Source organism: Zosterops lateralis, assembly GCF_965231275.1.
Source record: "Zosterops lateralis genome assembly, chromosome: 6".
Taxonomy (NCBI): Eukaryota; Metazoa; Chordata; class Aves; order Passeriformes; family Zosteropidae; genus Zosterops; species Zosterops lateralis.
In genome coordinates this window covers 55,393,599-55,414,089 of record NC_139761.1, presented here as the reverse complement: position 1 = coordinate 55,414,089, position 20,491 = coordinate 55,393,599, and the positions used below count along the sequence as shown (strand labels likewise).

The 20,491-nt window shown below is 39.8% G+C and overlaps 1 protein-coding gene across 1 annotated transcript; it reads left to right on the top strand.

Annotated features, from left to right (window-relative positions):
* The first annotated feature begins 1,807 nt into the window (after positions 1-1,807).
* LOC310910115 (uncharacterized protein) lies at positions 1,808-16,836 on the top strand. The gene is made up of 3 exons (XM_083862570.1): positions 1,808-1,895; positions 2,728-2,783; positions 16,002-16,836. The coding sequence occupies exon 3, from the start codon at positions 16,014-16,016 to the stop codon at positions 16,548-16,550; it is 537 nt and encodes a 178-aa protein (XP_083718696.1). The 5' UTR covers positions 1,808-1,895; positions 2,728-2,783; positions 16,002-16,013; the 3' UTR covers positions 16,551-16,836.
* Positions 16,837-20,491: the final 3,655 nt, after the last annotated feature.

Below are 20,491 nucleotides of genomic sequence, written 5' to 3'. Positions count from 1 at the left end.
TGTGCTATGAATCAGAGTTTTGGTCAGGAACACCTGTGATGTGCCACTGCGTCACCATAAAATAGGAGCAGCAGAAGTCAGAGTTGCCAGTCTTGGTCTCATCTTTCCCCCCTCTTCCCTCTTTAAGAGCGTCATGTTACACTATCAGAATCCAACCTTGTTTTCCACCTTTAAAACTTGATGCCAGTCAGATTTGTGTTTTATCAAGCAGAGAAGGACGCAAGACAAGGATACAAATCTGAGAAATACATGATGTTCCCTCCTAGGTTTAACTCCTTTTCCGCCATATACATCCCTGAATGTAAAAAACAATTTTAAAGCCAAGAGTGCCAACTGAGCTGCTCCGTGTCAGTAGAGAAAATGGTGATGTCAACTGTTCCAGTTCTTATCACATCACACCAGAAAATTCTTTCACTTCAGAGTTAACATTTTCCTGAGTGTGTGGAGCAGGGACAGGAGGAGGTGCAGAGAAAGGGAAGAGAGAGACTCTGGACTAATACCCTGGGAAACTCTTTCTAAGTACAGCAAGCAAGAGGCTTGCCCACATGCTCCCTCAGTTCAAATATGCAAATTGTTGCTAGAAGGTTCCTCGTTCTTTGTGTTACCATAGGTTGATTTTTGGTGCAGAAATTTTAATATTCCTAATCGTTCTCCCCTATTGGAGCCTTCCCTGAGACCCCGCCTTGTCTCCTCCCCACACTGGGATACACAAATATCCCTGTCTGTGCCTTGGTCTGGTGTGCTCCACATAAAGTGTGTGCCTTATTGTTTGTTATCTTGGCATTATCAAAACTCCTTTTTCGGACAACTGGATCAAGGCTGCCTCTCTCTATCTCTATCTGCCTTCAGGGCAGAGTCCCAAGGAAATTCAGAGGGGTTTGATCATCTGAGCTCAGACCCCTGGGAGTTTCAAGGAGGAGACTGAGGGATGTGCAGGCCTTTGAACAGCCCCTGGAGCGGCACAGTGTGAGGATGTGGGATGTCTTTGGGAATGAAAGGAAGGGCAGGAGACACAGCACTGGTTCAGGAAGGTTATTTTGGGGGCAGAAAGCAACACTGTGGGACAGACTGCCTGCTCTGTTTGCATTCCCCTGCAGTGGGATTGCTGTTCCCTGGCTTTCGGCTTCTCTCAGGAGACCTGGCTGACACACCTGTTCATCTCCTGCCTGAGTGCTGACATGGAGGGCGGGGCCAAAGGTGCAGATTAAGGACTTTGCTCGGTGTCCTGGTTTAGGGCAATTTGGGAGAAAACCCCTGATTAGTGTCCATTGGCGGAACAAACCCAAACGGCCCCTCCCCACAGCCAATCTGGGAAAAAAATCTCCTCTGAGAAAAGTGGAAGAAAAATATTTATTTAACAAACAAAGTGCCTACCAGCGTAAAGAATGAATAATATGAAACAGTAAAACCTCTTGTTCTGGAGTGAGATGGCAAATTGAAAAAGTCCTAAGGGTGTAGCTCAACTCGGTCAGTCCCTTATCCGTCCCTACGGAGGTCCAGGCCCAGGTGGGCTGCAGGTGCAGCTCCTGGTGCTCCTCTGGGTTTTTTCAGTCTGGAGCAGGTTTAAACAGTCCCAAGAAAAAGGAAAAAAGAAAAAAAAAAAACAAATCCAGAGAGCTTTTCTGTCTCAGCTAGCTAAGACTAAGAGCAAAGCAGATCTCTGTTCCGCAGTCTGTCTGAGCCTCAGCTGAACACATCAAGCCCCGGAGCAGGAATGCAGGGGAGTGAAGGCTGTTTCCAAAACAAACTGCAGCTTTTTCTCACTGCTTCACTCTCAAAACCAGTCTTAAAGGCAGAGAACTAAATATATAGCACAAACAGAACAGACAATTGGGGATACAAGCATCATAAAATCACCCTAGGACACTGGACTTTATTGCCTCTTGGAAGGACAGGTGAGACTCATTAGAGACTGATGGAGACAGCAACTGGTGATATCTCAACATTTTGCAGCAAAGGAGCAGAGAGGAGAGTTGTACTGGGTGGGTCTTGTCCCCAAAGATAGGGAAGCCATGTACACTGCTGAAAGCCTTACCTGCAGCAGTAATTCATTTTCTGAGGCATACACATCCAATAAACAAAGCTTTCAGTTATTCCTTCCAGCTGGAAACATTTAAATCATTTGGTATCAGGTAACCACTCACTCTAAGTCATCCTCCACACATGCCTTATATTCCTGTGATTTGTTTATTGTTTATTCTAATGTGTTACCCTGCACTGTAAATACATACATCTTGATTTGTCAAGTGTCTTGGTAGCTAATGTGCTGCTGTACCTGGGAGAGATATTTTCACCAGCAAATATTTACGGCAAATCTTATCTTCTCCTATATCATAATATAAAAATACTTTATTTGTTTAAGTTCTGTTCAGAATACATCCACTGGGACAGCAGTTGTGATTAAAGAAATGCATCTGGGGAAATAAAGGCCTAAAATACACAAAGCTGAAAATAGTAAACACGTAGTAGCTATTGCAGTCTTGATAATAGACAGTAAAGTCACCAAGCAAGAGAAATTGTGTGTCCTTCACTGTCCATTTGTTTTGGTCCTATGTATGCAGTTATGAAAATAAGGGTCTTTGTTTTCACTTGGGATTTAAGAGCCCTTCTGATACATGAAAGCAAACTCTATTTATGGTCACAGCTTTTGCAGGTTTTTATAACCTTGAACTCTCATAAGGCAGTCTTTCTTCATTATTTTCTTTATGAAACTTATTGTTTTATCAGGTGTTTATTCTTCAGGCTTGGAAAAAGAGAAGTGTCTTGAAGCAAAACAGAATCAGGTAACAGCATCAGTCAATGTCTGATCACCAACCTTTTTTTCACAATCCAGACCCAAGAGGTGCAAAAATTTTACAGCCCACACATCCACCCATTGGTGCTTGTCAAGTTTCTCCTCACCTTTGTTCTTCCTCTGAGCTAAGAGACAGAGCTTGGTGTATCTTGAGGACCAGTCATGCTGCCTTACTGAGGATGCAAAGTTCCAGGAAGGTCTTATCAGGGTTAACAATAAACTAGTGACATAAAGTCACGTAAAACCACCCACTTATCCTATTTATCCCTTTTTCAGTGGAACTGCAGTGCTGACTTTTTTCTTCCTGTCATGAATGCTGTGGAGGCCTTTTATTTTAAGGGGAGGTTTTGTGGTTTTTTTCATCTTTGTATTAACAAAGTGAAGCAGGTGGTTGTCTGTCATCTTCCTTTTTAAGATATTTTTTATACACATCTATGCCAGCTTCAGAGAGATAATTGTGAAAAAGCTTTGTTTTATGAAGCAAGACTTTTAAAGTATAAATTGATGTTGAATATACTCGGGTGACACAGTCACAGATGGCACGTTCTCACAGGGATCAAGGCTGCTTTTAACCATCAGTGAGGGGAATGGAGTTTTTTTAATGAATCTTGAGTGGTGAAAGCTAATGTATCTTCTGAAGACTAAGTGACTGAAATAGATTATGCTTCTATGGTCTGATTTATTATTTTTATTTTTCAGAGCTTTTATATTAAAAAAACCCAAACCAAACCAACCAACCAACCGACCAAATTGAAAAAGCCCAAAACAGCAAAACCCCCCAAATTCCTACAAAGGAATAACCATAATAATAAGGATAATAATAAGGATAACCAAGGCCCAAACCCTCACCTTTCCCCTAATACTCCTTGATCATTGCTATTCCACTAAAGAAACATTGCTTGAATGAAATTTAAATAAGGTCTTACCCCCAAATAAATGTATTAAATGTTAATTACAAAACTTCAGCCTCCTTTAATCTATGGTGTTTTTATTCCCTTACAATGAAATTGATTATCTACTTAATGTGAAGGATTTGTGAGCTTAAAATCTTTTTTTCCAGCTGCATTAGTTGGCTTAATGAAAGACACTCTGTTTTTCTGCATCCATCACTCCTCATTGAAGTTATTTGTTTAGTTCAGTTAGCTGAGAGGTGCCTAGGGAGGATAATCAGTCCTAGTCAAAGAAAAGTCTGAATCTGTGGCCCTGAATTTGGGAGATAGGAATCCCCCAGAAGTGTTATGTAAATCAAGCCTCTCTACAGAGTGGTCATTTTTAAGGCAGAACAAATTTGAAACAGTACATTTTTGAGATTTTTTTCAGAAATGACTGATTTTTCTAGCATGTGATTGTTTATGTTAAAAAGGAAAAAAAGCACAGTGATCACTATTAGAAACCATTAAGCATCTACTTTGGTCCACTTTATTTTGTCTTGGAAGGACAGGTGAGAAGGAAATCAAAGCCTCATAATAGTATTTCAGATTAGACATCCAAAATCATGAATTGCAGCAGAGAAAAATATGTTCTGTTACTATGTTTCATTTCAGCTATTCAGCACTTACACATTATCCCCATGTACCCATGGACTGCTCCTAGTAGTTTCTGTTTCCACACAGTAGTAGAAAGAGAGGGCAGAGTTTCTTTTTCAACTAGAAATACCCAAAAGTAACAGAAATAATGTTGATAATACTAGATTGGAGAATTTAATGAACTCTAGATTTTCAGAGCAGGCATTCAGTTCCTTGCCACGTAGTTCTAAGAGCTTCTGAGTTATCAGCAATTTAAATTTTGGCACATTTCTTTTGGTATCATATCACTGTCTTCACATGCTAAAGCCTTTCAGACTTTGGCTTAGTGTTCCTAAGTACAGAATTGTATTAAACTGCAGTGTTTGAAGTACAGTGGACATCAAATTAATCAAGAATTCTCTCTCCCACTTGTTACCAAATTTCAGTGATCACATTTAAGTGTTTAAATAGGTTAAATGATGCAAGGCCTGACTAAAACTAGAATATTGATTAATACTTCATATTTTCTAATATCTAGGTATTCTGTAAATCAGTGTGATTCTTGAAGGAAGCATATTTAATATCTGAGAAGTACCTTAGCTCATAGAGTTATATCTCTACAGAGACAGGCTTACTTTTCATAAATCAGAGTAACCTCAGTGGAATATGATGTCACATAGAATCTCATTCCTTATTTAAAGTATCTAAACTTTTAAATACATCCATGAGAAAAGCAAAAGGAAATGTATACCACATGAAAGATTTCTTCAGACAGTTCTGTGCCAGGATTATATGAAACTCTCTTAACATATTCATGAAGTCTGAACACCACAGTATTTTTACCTTGTGTTACTGGTTTAATAACAGTATTCACTTTAAAAGTTAATTTTACTTTAACCTTTCTTTTTTATTCTTGAATAGAGATTGTTTCAAACCAGCCTGTGAAAATAATAGTGTATGTGTATTTCTGGCATATCTTATTTGCATAGTAATAAAAGATTAGACAGAACTAGCTGTTAGTTGCATATCTTCAGTGTGGTGGCTGATGCTACAGCTGAAGGGAGGAAAGTGGCATTCTGTTGTGTTGCAAGTTGTTTTGTTCTTTTCAAGTGTTAGTTTTCTGTCTTGAAATCTATCTAAATAAATGGGAAATAAAACTAGATGGGTGAAATCCTGAATGTAGTTACACAGAAGGTCAGGAAAGGGTAGACAGCTCTTTATCAGAGAGAACATTTTTCATAAGTACCAAATCTCAGACCTCCTATTTCCTAAATCTAACCCTTAGTCTTCAAGGGAGATCTACAGAGTGCTTTTAAAGTCCAGGATGTAAAATCTGTAACTGCTCCTTACTAAAAAAACCAGGGGAGCAACAGAAGCACTACTAAAATTGTCTGATCCCTCTCTGTTGCCAGAGTGCTGTTAATTCTGTCCCATCTTCCCTTTCTGACACAAAGGGCTGCTCTTGCTTAGCTGCTCTTTCTGAGTAACCTAAGGTATCAGAGTAATTCCTCCTGTTAGTCACACCAGTTCCAGTAACAGCTCATTCTTCACATGAAGAGGGAAGGACTTTTTCATCCATGGTCTACTTTCCCCTGTTATACCCCCATTTCTCACTTCATGCTCTTAGCATTTACCTTCTATTTGCTCTGGAGTTCAGGGACCCATTTTGGATAGATGTAACTCACAAACGGGTTCTGTTGTATTTGCTGGACATGCTTTTAAAAAACAAACTGAATGTTACTCTTCAAATTGTCTTTTGATATTTGCACTGCCTGATGTTTTGTGTTATGTGGGATGGTATTTCCTCATAAAGATTACTTTGGCTGTATGAGCTTTATAGAAAAACATTAACTTTTTTCTAATGTTTAACATTTTCTATTAAGAATCTCTTTCAAAGCAAAGTTCATATTTATTCAGCAGCAGATTGTAAAGGTAATTTCCTGTCAAATCATCATCTTCTTTAAGCTCTTCCTGTGTTCTTAACATTCACAGGTCCACTTTGTTTTGAAAAGAAGTTAGACTTTGATTATTAGTGCACACTTATGAGGCTGAAATTAATACCATAGCATTTCTGGCAATCTGAACAATATGAGTGGAAGCAAACAATAAAATCCACTGTAGGTATTTTAGTTATGTGTGCATAAGGAAAAGCAATTTCATGCTGGGCTATGCATATCACCCTCCTTTATGGAATCCACCCTGTATCCAGCTCAGGAACTTAGGGAAAATTCTGCAGGTTGTCTTGTGCATCTTCCATTGCTGGTGTTCATATCTTGAATATTGCATTGCATCTGCATGAGCGTAATTTTTAAATTTTTTTCCTTCCTTGAATTTAAAAATAAAACATCTGAACTTTTGAAATGTTGTCTCTGACATTTATATGCAGAAGGTATATATGTGGTTAATATGCAGAGTATTTATACACTACCAAGCAAATTAGAAGCTGGTTCTAGTGAGGAGAGGATGAAGAGGTTTGATATAATATCATCAGCAGAGTAGAAGATTTATGGTGAGCACGTTTTTAAGGAGTTTATTTCCCTGGATGCTTGTCTTTAACTGGGGAGGTGAATTTTGGTTCGAATACAAGATAAATTCTGGGTTAAAATAATTCTATTTCCCAATGTTAATTGCTAAGTATTCATTAACTTATCAGACTTCAACCAAAATAATTTCCTGATTTTGCAGCAGTCTTTTACCTACGTCTGAAAAGACAGCAGAGTATGCCAGCAAGCATACCAAGGTTCCAGAAGAATAGGGAATGAAATTTATTCCAGAAATAGGAAAATAGAGAAAAATACAACTAAAACATTTTCTATTCCATGCTATGAGTATTTTTATATCTTTTCTATTCACATATCTATTTTTAAAGTGTATTAATGCTCTGGGAGAAAAGAGAGCTCATAATATAATCAGACACTTTTGATTACTACTGCTTTTATCTTCACATAAAAGAAACAAAAACCCCTGAGCAAATAAATAGAGATTTCAAACATTAGTAAAAAAACAAAACTACATGGAAAGCTATGGAATTTGGTGGCCAATGAAGCTGCAGTCATGTTTTATTTCTGATTCCTGTCCTGCCTTTTAAAAAAACCCAACAAAAAAAAAAAAAATCCCCCACCCAAAACAAAAAATCCATCCTCAAAATCTTCCTTCCCCCTCCCAAAAAACCCCACCAAAAGCACAGCTCTGCACACAAGAACAGATCAAACTGGGACAGGAAAGAGCAGAACCTTATGGAAGAGTGCAAGGCTAGAAGGTCTGTGCCCAAGAATGTTCAAACTTCTAAAAAAGAGTGGAGCTCAAACCATGGCTGAAGAGCCTCAAATCAAATTCTTGGCAGGTTCATTTCCACATTTGAGTTTGTATCTGTCAGATGTGTTCATCTCTATAAAAAGACCAAAATGAAACCTAGAATTGAATGTCCAGGATGCCTGTAAGACTTCATCCAGATCAAATTCTGAGGTTTTTTTTTCTCCTCTTAGGATTTTCAAGAATCCTTAACCATTTACTGTACCTAGAATTTCCCCAAGAGAAAGGGAAATTTTTATTTCTAGTGGGCCAATCATTTTCTGCTTTAAAATATGTATTGAGTGGAATGTAAGCAAAATTTAGCATTAAGCCCTTGAAATGAAGCCTGCACTTACATACTTTAATGAGTAAAAATGCTTTTCTAATGAAGAAATAAATACATGATTAAGGCACAGGAAGTGATCTGGGATTGACTGAAGAACATTGCTACTACTGTGAGTAGCAGTAATAACACTAGTAATTATTGAATAATTTATAGTGCTCTGAATGGCATAAATGCTCTAATTCCACTATTTAGGTTTTTCTAGGGAGATGTAATAATTTTGGAGTGGGGTTTTTTTTTGTTGTTGTTTTTTTTGTTTTTTCTTTATTATCTGCATCTCTTAAGGACATTTCTTCTTCTCCTTCCCATCCCCCCCCCCCCCGCCTAGCCACTGGTATTTTGATATTTTACGTAGCAGAACTCTACGTTTTCTGCAATGGCATCCTGTTGTCTAATAAATCACTGTAGGAAATACAGCTCCTATTAGAGGTTGTATTTTGCTGGTGTTTTGGTTAGGTACAGAATACAGAGCAGAAGTTCAGCTATTCATACAGAGTTGAAGAAGCTTTCCAATGTTCCTGCAATTGTTTTAACATTTTAAATATTTAGTGTTCTACTGTATTTTATCAGAATATGAGCTCTATGTGAAATTCAATAGAAAAGCAATATTCACAGTGAAAGGCAATATGCTTTAAAAGATAATTGTGAAGCAATATGCTTTAAAAGATAATTGAGTTTCCATTTGAGATTCTGTGGGGTTTGGTTTGATATGACCTGATTACTTAATATATCAAAGGAAATTTCTGTGGATCTTTCTTGATCTGAATTGAAGGGGAAGTCAGCTGTCTCAGTTCTGACCCACAGAAACTCCTACAGGTTGTTAGAAAACCCTGGGGAGGGGATGTTTGTCTGGGATCAGTGCAGTTTCTCTTCACAAATACTGTACAGACTGGGACAGAAATTGAATCTATGACTGCAGTATGACACTGCCAAGCTCTTTGGTCTGTATTTGTGCCTTTTTGCACAGTTTTGCTGACCATGAGAATCCTCCAAAATACCACAGAACTGCATTTTGTTTAGTTTGTAACAACAGTAGCTTTTGATTACAGACCAATTTATTATATCAAGTTATGATTATTACCATATAAAACCAGGAAAATTGGGGTAGTTATGCAAATTATGTTATTTCCTGTTTGTAAGCCAGCTACCGGCAGGTTTAAATTGTTATAATTTATATGTGATAGGCCAGTGAAATATTGTGCTATGATAACCAAGATACACATAGGGCTCTAAAAGCAGTTTCACAATAACTGTCTTTTAATCTGAGAGTTCAGTGATGTGACTTAGAGGTTCTCTGAAGATATTCCTGTATGTAAATGTGTTCTGGTATTACATACAGCAGGTACAGGAGGACCCTTCACTGTGTTCTAAGTCAGGTTTTACCATCTGTTTCCTTTTGCTACCTCATTATCTGTTATTATATTTAATTCTGCAGTGGTAGAAATCTTTATATCTGACTTTATTGTATTTTATTGTATTACATAAAATACTATTTTATACTTTAAAGATTTCTAGCTACTTTCTTTAGTGTCAGAATAAATTACAGTGTTGGAAATATCTGCGGTGCCGTTAGAAGACATTTTCTTTGAATTGTCATTAAAATAAATTTAGAGAGCTTTTTCTTGAGACTAGATTTTGAGAACAGAAGATATTCTGGAAAAACAAATCATACTAGCATGAAGGCTTTAGTTACTTGAACCTAAAACCACTAGAAAAATCATTAGGGGTTTACTTTTTCAATAACTGAGAACTATTTTCTTCAGATCATTTCACCTGAAAAGTGAAAAACCACAAAAGCCTGCAAATCCATTCAAGTTAATTTTGAACCATTCCCCAAATGACCTTTTAATTACAATTTTCAGTAGAAATGACTACCAGCTGGAGAGATCCTTGGAAATAGAATGCATTGTGGATTTGGAAGGTCCTGATTCTGTTTGCCACCACCCAGAATGGCAGGGTATTTAACCTTGCTGGCATTACCAACTCAGCAGTGAGTTCCAGCAAATGCTCAGCCTTTTCCTTTGCTGAGTGACTGATGCTCCTTAGTCTGAGTGACTGTAGAATTCATTTTGGAACTCTTTGTAACCAATAGTTGGGGCTTCCTTCAGCTGTATGTCAGGACAAAGCATTTTGACCATGCTCGATAAGTGTCTTGCCTAGACTCAAAAAGCAAATTTCCAGTTATTTTTGAGAATAAAAATATATATTTTTATTTTTCAGTAGCCTGAGTTTTTGAGGTCCTTATTCCCTCAGATGGCTCTGAATGTGTCACTGCCTGGATACAAGGTTTGGCTTCTTTTTGCCCTTATATTTTTGGACTGACAGCCATTGCTTCTGTTGGAGATGTTGGCAATTGAAGTGTTGATTAATTTACCTCAAGTGGAGGAAACAAATAGAGAGATAAACAGGGTGAACATGAGGATTAGTTTAGACCTTGGAGAACATACACAAAAGGGAAATGTATGGTTTCTGTGATTTTACAGTCAAGTGTTCATATCATAGCAGGGTGAAGAAGAAGTCAAGGTCTGTTGTTGTCAGAGAAAAGAAACCTCTGACCATGTGAATTCTTTCCCAGGGGTATGTTCAAATTTGGGGGTTAAAATGGAGGAAATGAAAGGCAGAATGTAATGAAGGATGTACTTTTATACTTCTGAGCTTTTTTTGAAAATTTCTTGCATTTGATGTTTTAAATCAATTTTCCAAGGAGCAATAAACTGAACTAAGCTAAAAGCTACATGGAACAATTTTTTAAATTTGATTAACCTAGCTAACTGTGTGATTAACTATTGTTCCTTTTTCTCATGCTCACCATCAACCTCCCTCAGGTACTTTCTGTGCTGCACAGTACACTCTCTACTATTGCAAAACATGTTGTCTTAAACAACATATATTGAAAAGCATCTTAAATGTGTGGGCACATTATCTTGAACTTGTTGCCAATTCAATAGGAATACTAATATTTCCAGTGATCTATCATTTGAGCTTCTCATTTATTGCTCCACATTTAAGTTATAAGCTCACATGTGAATGCTAAAAAAGCATTCAGAGCTTTTTTCCCACAATAAATAAAATATCTACAATAAATCACAAGTATTTGCAAACCTTTCAAGGAATTGCAATGGCAGAATAACTGAAGTGCAGGTTACAAGACCCAATGCTAATAAATGTTTCCTCAAAGCTGGTACACACACAATGAACATTTGCAATCTGCATTGCAGTCTTTGGAGAAGATTATTGCAGCCTGACAGCAATAGTCACATACTGCAATTTGCATTTTAATAAATGAGTAATTGATTTCAAATATCTGTAAAAAATCATCTCTTCTAAAAGTTTGACTAGTGCCTTATCTGGTGGTGAGCAACAGCAGCATTTTAACTAGTTTGCACTCACCAGCTTCGAGGCCTCCAGATTTCTGTGGGTTCCACTGATGGTGGTTTTGTCTCACTGCCTTTACAGCCAGATGTCCCCATATCCAAATGACAGGCTACATAATGAAATTCTTTTGGACATTTAAAAACATGGACAAGCCAGTTTTGAAATAGTTTTCATGTTCAGCAAATGAAGCAGTATGTTTAGCTTGAGCTGCCAACATCTACACAGTAAGATGGTACAGTTTTCTTATTGGAAAGACAAAACCTTGGACTAACACCTTTGAAAATTACTGATATTCTGAAAAGATATAAACAGAAAATTGTGCTTCTTCTTAGCACATCTTGGACATCTTCCTGAAAATTTTGCATATTCCAGGGAGGAGAGTAGTCATATGAGGAATAGCAGTGTGAAAATCAAGGGTAGACCTGCAAATTGTGGTCCTGTTCCATCTGCTGCCCTCCAGTGAATGTCTTGTCAACATACTGTAGTTCCACTGGAGAAGGAGCCATGAATGGCTCTGTGATCAATTTATATGTGTCATTCTAAACAATCTCATTTTTACTACCAATTCACTATTGCCCATAGTTGTAATTTAGAATAACTATTTAAATCTCTGTAAAAACCTTCAAGTGAGTTTGGAGTCCTGTGTATTTTGCAATCCCACCTAAGGCAGTGCCATTTCTAATGACTCTGAGACTCACTTGTTTTCTCAGCCTTATTGTGTCTCACTATTCCAGACTGCTTAAAGAAGATCTTTAGCATTGTCAGAAAAGGGTCCTGCTCTCCTGTAGCTGCAGGAGACTTGTATGCTGTTGAATCTGCCATTTTGTAGGTTTGAATTTTGTATTTATTTTTTTTTAATCTCAGTGTGGTGGATTTACCCCAGCCAGCAGCTAAGCACCACATTTCCCCACACAGTGACAAAACTTTTGTTGAGGTAAACAGTTTAATAAACAAAGAATGAGAAAAAAGTCTCCCAAGATAATGATGCGAAGGTCATCACTAACCACCTCCCAAAAGTAGACTAATAGGTCTAGCCAGCCTCTGAGCAATATCTGCTTTCTCAAAAATCCCCTTATTGCTGATCATGACATTGTACACCATGGAATATCCCTTTGCTCACTTTGGGATGGCTGTCCAGGTTGTGTCCACACTCAAATTGCTCACCTCCAGCCTACTCATTGAGGAGGGGCAAAGAAAAAAGCATGCCCTGAGGCTGTGCAGGTGCTGCTGGGCAGTGCAGAAACCCCTGCCAGACCCAGCTATTCAGCTCTTCGGTGTAGTACATATTCAAATGGCTTCCACAGGAAATCATCAGCAACGGGTAATAGGGCATGGGTGGACAGTTGGTCCAAAAGGGAATGAAGCTCCTGTTCTGCAAGTCAAGGCATTTTCAGGGCTTGCACCACATCTGTTCTTCCTGGCTTTCCTGTCAAGTAGATAATGTAGTATTGATATTTTCTCTATTAAGCAGCTTGTTTTCTAGTGGAAAACAAGGAGAAAGGAAACTTCTGTGTCCCTTTGTTTGTAATTTAATTCTATTGAACAAGAGTGTTTAAGGAAAAAAAGCCATGAGCTGTGCCTCATAATCTAAAATCATTGATGCCAGCAGTTTCTGAATCGTTGCTCTGATTGTGGTTTAGTTAAATATGTAGGTTATTTGACTGCATGTTGAGAGAAGCATTGTGTGGCAAGGTAGCAAGCTAAGAAATTAGAATTATTATCTCCATTTTGTTGTTATAATTAAATCACTAGAGCATATTATTGGGAATATATTTCTAATAGACTGTAGTGTCTGTTTCTCTCCCTGCATACCTGTCTCATAAACATTCTGAGGTCTGTTCATGTGTTACTGTTATTATCTCTGAATTGTTCCCATTAAATTCTACCTGGATGTTTTTAGTAAGTTTTCCAGAGTTTGGCCATTGTACAGTGGGAATATAGTGGAGAATCTTCCTTCTGTTCACACAGTCCTGATAGCAGATAGTCCAGTGCTCTTGGTGCAAACCAAATATCCATTTCCTTTCCTCAGGAATGGACTGTGGGATCTTGGATCAGAAATGGTCCTTAGTGTTGTTGATGCATTCAGTTCTTAAGCTGTTAGAATGCAGCAAGTTCACTGAACTATTATCTGTGTTGTATTCATATAACAGTGTCTTAAGTCCTACCCTTTGCTGAAATATCAGCCCTGACACAAGTTTCTCTTGTAACTTATCTATCAGATAACATCCATCCACAGATGTTCATTTCTTTACCTGTTCTAAATAATATAATTTTTTTCTCTTCTAGGCTGGGAATAAAACAGTAAGTCTTGAAGAACAGTTACTGAATATGTTTTTAATTATTATTATTATTTAGGCTCAGGTTATCCTTCAAAAAGGGCTTAAGATGAATTAACCTTCCCTACTAACAGTAACTCCAGCAATTTGAATAATTCCATGGATGCTTTTCACAATCATTCACTCCAGGAGGAAAAGGTTTCGCCTTCTCTGTATAATGTCTGTATCAGCCATCTGACACAGAAATGAGCCTTTCTGACTCAAACAGTATAAATCTGAGTGTGCTGTCCTTGAAGAAAATGGGAACTTTTGTTCAGAATTGGGCACGCTGCAAAATTGAGCAAAACCCTCAAACACTGTGTGTGCTGAAGGTGCTGGGTAGAAAAGGTGGAGGTTCAGTGGTAGCTGCTGCTAAAGAAAAGATTTTCTTCATTGCTCCTGCTGACCTCTTCTATGGCAACCTCCCCCTACAAGGAAACTGTATAAATTAGCCCATTTAATAATCTGAATTGCAGTTTTGGAACTCCAGTTTTGTCTGTGTTTAAATACTCCTGCCAGGCAGAAGAGGAGAAACCTATGTTTGGTCTCTCTTCCCTTTTTAATTTCGCGTCCTAAAATGCCTTTTGTGTGATCTCAGTACAGACTATATGCTGCTAATGATAATGTGCAGAAAGAAGTTAATATTTTCAAAATAAACTCCTTTCTACCTTTCTTTTAAAGCAGCCTGCATAGTTGAAAGAAGTCACTTTCTTGGCTGACTATAATGGATTCAAATGGTGATGAATATTGACTGAGAAGCCAAGCTCTGTACATCACTGAAGATTTGTCTTTGATAGCCAGTTGGCTACCAAACAAACAATGTCATGTTATTATCCTGAGAGGTACATGACTTGGTGCTTCAGTAAGCTCTGATATTATAAAAGGTTCCAGAATATCACTGGAATAGGCCTGAATGTTGTATTTGAGAAACAGAAAATATACATGGAATTGATACGGAATTAAATTTCTTCAATGGCTTATTGATAGAAGTTTGCTCCCAGAAAATATTGAGAAATATGTAGCTGTAGAATTATTTTACATTTCTCAAGAGATCAACTCTCCTGTTGCTTCCTGCTAACCCTTTTGACCATGCTTATCCCCTAGAAATCTTATACTGCGAAAACTAGCTTTGAATTCTCTTGTTGCATGGAAGTTGTTTCTTGGAAATGGATGGTGCTGAAGTGCTCCTATTAAATTTCTTGTGATCTGAGTGGAAAACCTAAGTCAAAAACTCAAGGGAAGGTTGGTGGCTGGATAGTAAAGGAAGGGAAAGAATTGTCTCAATGGGAAGAACCTCTCCCATCGGAATTGAGAAGAGACAAGCAGCTGACTGAAAATATCCAGACAATCAAGTGGAGAAGGTTCTCAGGAACGTGATGTCCCAGCATCCTCTCGACATCCAAGATGAGTGCAGGCCCCAAGGGTTCCATGACTCTGGGGTTCCACCAAGCTAGAACTCCAAGATCCCATGGCTCTGTGACATCAGGGATGGACGGGAGGACTGTCTCCAGGGCAACCAGGGAACGTTGGTGCCAGCAGCAGCGGCTGCAGGGCAGTTGCACCAACAGCTGACAGGCACTTGCTGCTGCTGCTGCTGCTTGTGCTGGTGCTGCTGGCACTGGCAGTGTGGTGGTGTGGCTGAGCATTGGCATCTGCAGGCTGTCAGCTCCTGGCAGGTCAGGGCAGAGCCCAGTGAGCCAGCTGGGCATTGCACTTGAGGACAGACACAGAGAAGGGTAAGTGTGCCCATGCAGTGGATCAGAGCAGGTCTGTGGCAAGCAGGGAGGGAGGGAGGGCAGGTGAATCCCTGGCCCAAGGCTGCCAAGGGAAGGCCTTTGGGAGGGCAAGGAAGCCTTAACATGACACAAGCCCTTCTTTCTCTGCTGAGCTGCATTTCATCAGGCTTGGTCTCAAGACAGGGGCAGGGTCAGAAGTGATGGGAGCACCTGGAATGCAGGGCCCTGCATTTCCCACTCCCCAGCCCATTTGGCAACATCTGGGCAAATGTCTCCATTGCCTGTCTGCAGCCAGCCTGGGGGGCTCTTCCTGTCCTCCCCCTGCTCTGGCCTTGCTTTCTCTGGCATCCTCCATGCTGAACTGCTCTCTCCTCCAGCCTGGCAGTTCAGGGCTTGCTTCCCATTTGTCTCGCACCTTCCTCCCCTTTGTCCTCGCCACCTGCTCATGGAGCATCTTTGGGCAGCTGCCTTTGGAACTTGCAGCAGCAGGAGTGCCCTGAGGAGCACCTCTGGCCTCCAGCCTTCCTGCAGGGCTGGCAAGGACAGCAGAGCTTTTCTTCCAGTGGCCAGCCTCTTTCCTTGCTCTTCCTGAGGCAATGCAGTCTGACTCTGGGCTCTTTCCTCCTTTCTTTCTCTTTCAAGGAAGGATCAGCCATGGCTGGAGGCATCTTGCAGACATACCTGATCCTGCTGGCCATTGTCAGCACCAGCCAGCCCTCTGCAAAGGATGGAGTTTATCCTGAGAAGGACCAAGAAATTGCCCAAAGGATGGAGGAGCGCCAGGTGACCCTTGGGCAGCACCAGCTGCAGCTGGAGAAGGAAATGGCAGAGCTGGAGGGCAGGCAGGAGTCTCTGGCACAGCCTCAGTGGGAAGAGGAGAACAAGATGCCTTGGCAGACAGAGTGCACAGTGCTTGGCCTGCTTGTCCCTGCTGCCTTGGTGATGTGGAGGCAGCGCAGGGATGGAGCCAGAGCTGAGGAGCCCAGAGAAGAAGAGCCTGAGCTGGGCTTCCTGGGGAAAGTCTGCCAAGGACTGGCCTTCCTGACCAAGCCCTTCCTGCTGCTCAGGGCCATTGGCATCCTCATGGGCACAGCTGTAACATGCCTTCCATTCTTTGCAGATGGGCTTGCTGACCTGGCTCTTAAACCAGTTCATAGCCATAAGAAAAAGTGGATGTTTGAAATTCCTTAAGTCCCATAGGTTAAGAATTTCCTTCTTTCTCAGGATTCATTGTTAGAAATACACTGCATTTGTTGTTATACTTACAGTATTGTTTGTTAGAAATACTAGGTATGGATTGCTGTCATCTCTCTGTTGATGATTAAAATATTCTGTAGTGTTAAAAATACTCTCTAGATAGTTAGAAATACTGTCTCTTTTGATTGTTCTAAGTATAGTCTGTATTGCTTGTTAGAAATACTCTGATGTTATTGTTAGACTCTGTATTGGTTTTTAGAAATACTCTCTGTCTTGGTTCTAGCAATACTCTGATATTAGAATTTCTGTCTGTATTGATAGAAATACTCTGTTTGACTGTTAGACTGTGTTTGAATTGTTAGAAATACTTCCTGTATTGTTTATTAAAAATACTCTCTGTATTCCTGTTTAGAAATACTAAGTTTGCATTCCTAAGATAGATTGAAGCCAAGTAATAAACTGTTCAGAATCGTTTTTGAATGCAACCACACGACTTCCTCTTCTCTTTGGCCTCTGCCATTGTCCTTGCGCCGTGCCCTCCTCTGACAGGCCCAAACACAACCAGCAGCCAAACTGAGACCCTTCCCCTGTGCAAACCACAGCTGGGGCTGTGGGCTCCTCTACATGGGCAGACATTGAGGGGAGGGTGTTTCAGACAGAGCCTGTGGACATTGGGACTGCCATGCAGGGAATGAAGAGTGGGGCACAAGGTTTCCTTAGTGCTGATAATTGCACTGCATTGATGAGGAAAAAACTTTCCTCAGCCAAACATTCAGTCTCAAAGCCATTGGATTTTAGGCAGGAATGCCTGGACTTGTCCTTCACTCCTTGCATGCACTGGTGGATGCTGGAGTGCAGAGTGCAGCCTGGGGACTTGCAGGGATGGGAGGGTGCCCTGCAGGCAGCCAGGAACACATGGGTTACCAGGCAGGGCTGAGCTTGTCCATCTGTCCCAACTCATGGCAGCTGCAGAGCCTTCTTTCCAAGCCTCACTCCATCCCATTCCAGGGGAACTGCTGCTGCCAGCATTTAGAGGTCAGCAGCAGGTGCAATGCATGTGCCAGGGAAGCTGGGCAAGCAGGGAGGGCTGTAGCAGCAGGGCCAGAATGGTGCAGGAGCCAGGGCCAAACAGGCTGAGGCAGCCAGAGCAGTCCCCTGTGCCCAGCCCTAGTGGTGAGCACACAGCTTCCAGAAGGTGATGTGCTCTTGCCACAAAGGCTTCTGCACAGCTCTGGGTTAGGACTGTCAGCTTCCTGCTGGATCTCATAGCAGGAAGGGAAATGTTTCTCTCCTTTTGCCCATTGATCTATGCAGATGTGATGGGAGGCTGTGTCTCCCTTTGTGTAGGTGTTGAAGCTGAGAAAGACAGTCTGTGGTATCTGTTGGCTGCCTTGGGGTTGTAACATAGGCAAGGAGTGTGAAGCATCAAGTGAAGTATTGATCAAGAGTGTCATGTGTTCCAATGCTCCTTCAAGTTCTAAATCAGTGCCATCTGTATCTTCTGTGGGCTCTGGATTATTTATGTGTCTTAATCAACAATGTTATGCTATTGTCGTATTTTTCTATTGGGATTGTATCTAAAATCACGAGGATCTCGGGGCTATATTAGTATTCAGTCTAAACATTTCAATTATTTTTTTTTAAATAAATTCTCCTATGGTAGCCATTAGGCTAATTGGTAATAAATTTAATTAATTTCCCCAAACAGATCTTATTTAGCCTACAATGGTAACTGGTGAGTGGTGTGTCCATGTCCTCACTTCAGCTCATGAATCTTTCATTGTATTCTCTCTCCCCTGCCCAGTTGTGGATGAGAGTGGTAGAGCACCTTTGGTGGGTGCCTGGAATTTAGTCAGGGTCAATCCTCCAGAGAAAACTACTTGACCTTTAAGATCCACTTTATGCCAGGGCCATATATTTCTGTTATGCATAATTTAACGATTAAATAGTAACCCAGACATCAAAGTTTAGAGCAATAAAAATTAAGGGGTTTTGAGCAGAATTGCCTCTGAACATAAAATGATAGCCTTTCTTGAAAAGTTTTGAGTGACCTAGTGGATTTACAGTCCAGTGTCTCAGTATTTCACATATCCTTTTTGTTCAGAAACATTTTGGTGCTTGTGCTGCCTATGGAGTTCACATTTGCATTCTCAATCCTGATATTGTACACATATGAACAGAATGTAGCTGTTCTTTTCAGGGCGTTACTTTTACGTTTAGGGGTGGTAAACCAGCTCTCACTGTAGTGCTGCAGCCCCACATGCAGCTCCCTAAACCTATATTTCACAGTGTCTGCTCTTATTTACTGTGGTGAAAAATGTAAATATGAGTCCTCCTCAACTGTTTTCTGTCAGTGCTGCTACACACAAGGCAAACTTGGCAACTGTATGACCCAGACTCCATGCTATGGAATATTTTCCACTTGCAGAATCTGCTTGTTTGTTGCTCATTCAAACAATGATATTTTCTGTTGCCTGAATTTTAATTGAATTTGTTTGTGCAAGATTGTAATTATAATCATCCAATGCTTTTCTTTAGCAAGAGGTGCAGCCATAAATTATTATTCTAAGTGAGGAATTTCCTAACAACTCACAAAGCTTCCCAGTAAACAGGTTATATTATAGACTGCTTTTATGCAAGAATTCTTGCAGAATGTTCTTTCAGTTTCAGTCAAAATATATAAAGGGTTATGACGTAGCCTCACCACCTTTTTTAAATGGTATCTTGAATAGTTTTTGGCATCACTGAGAAGGTCCTACTGTGCAATGCACTGGAACTGAGTAGAGTAATCAGATGAGCTGCAGTATTCATAAACCACATCTGATGGCACTCTTAAATCTCTAAGTTTTAAAATATGCATGGATAGTGAACCAAGTCTAGTTTCTTGTTTAATCCATACCTTATGGGGAGCACTTTTCTTGCTGTCTACTTTCATGCCAGGAAGAATTTCCCCCTCAGTACATATATAAATGAGTTATAGGAAGGTCACTCTTTTCATTAATTATTTGCTGTGGCAAACAAAGTGATTTAAAGGTGTGTAATGTTTTTCCTAGCAGGTTTCTTGCATTGTTAAGCAAAAAAGAAGAGGGAGGATAAAAAGTGACTCAATAGATATAAATTGGTGGCTCACAGATCCGTTCTGCTGGCAGTTCTGATGGTAAAAGGCAGTGAGCATGTTACACTTTATGCAGATAAAGCAGGCTATTACAGAGTGAAATGTTTATCCATATATTTTCATTAATGTACTTTGTTGAATATATAGTGCTTTATCTTAGATAGAGTGACTAACTTTTTTAAAAAATGATCAAATGTTGCCTAATCTTTGCTGGTAGGAAGTGTGAGATTTAGTTATTCATAAACTCAGGGCAATTCTCATTCAGTCCAAATTACTCTTTGAGCAAGCAACACGTGTCCATCTCATCAAGATCACACTTCTCTTGTACTTCTACAGCATGGCTGAGATGCTTTGTGGTTCCTTTCATGCAAAAGATCCCTTACTTATCAATAATTCTGTAGATGAAACAATTCTTGTGGTTGAGGTGAATCCCATGAGATGACAGGAAAGTGCAGTTTTTGAGAAGCAGAGTAAACCTTGCTGTGAAGCAGGTCAGGCAAGAGCAAGGTGAAATTGGTGCAAAGTAAAAGGAGATTGGAGAACAATACCTGTTTCAAAATAAAGCAAGATTTCATATTAGAGACCTATTTGACATGCCTAGACCTAGGGCTTAATTTAGATTTAAATGTGGTAATAAAAGAAAATATTGGTTATGGATACATTGTGGCCAATGTCTTGTCTTTTTCAGAACTTTTTTAGTAAAAAAAAGTTCTTAATTCTTAAATTAAAAGAGAGACATTCTAGGCCAAGTCTGTAATTTAAAATGGACAGGCAAAGCAGACATTATTCATTTGGACTTCACTAGTAAACACCACCATCA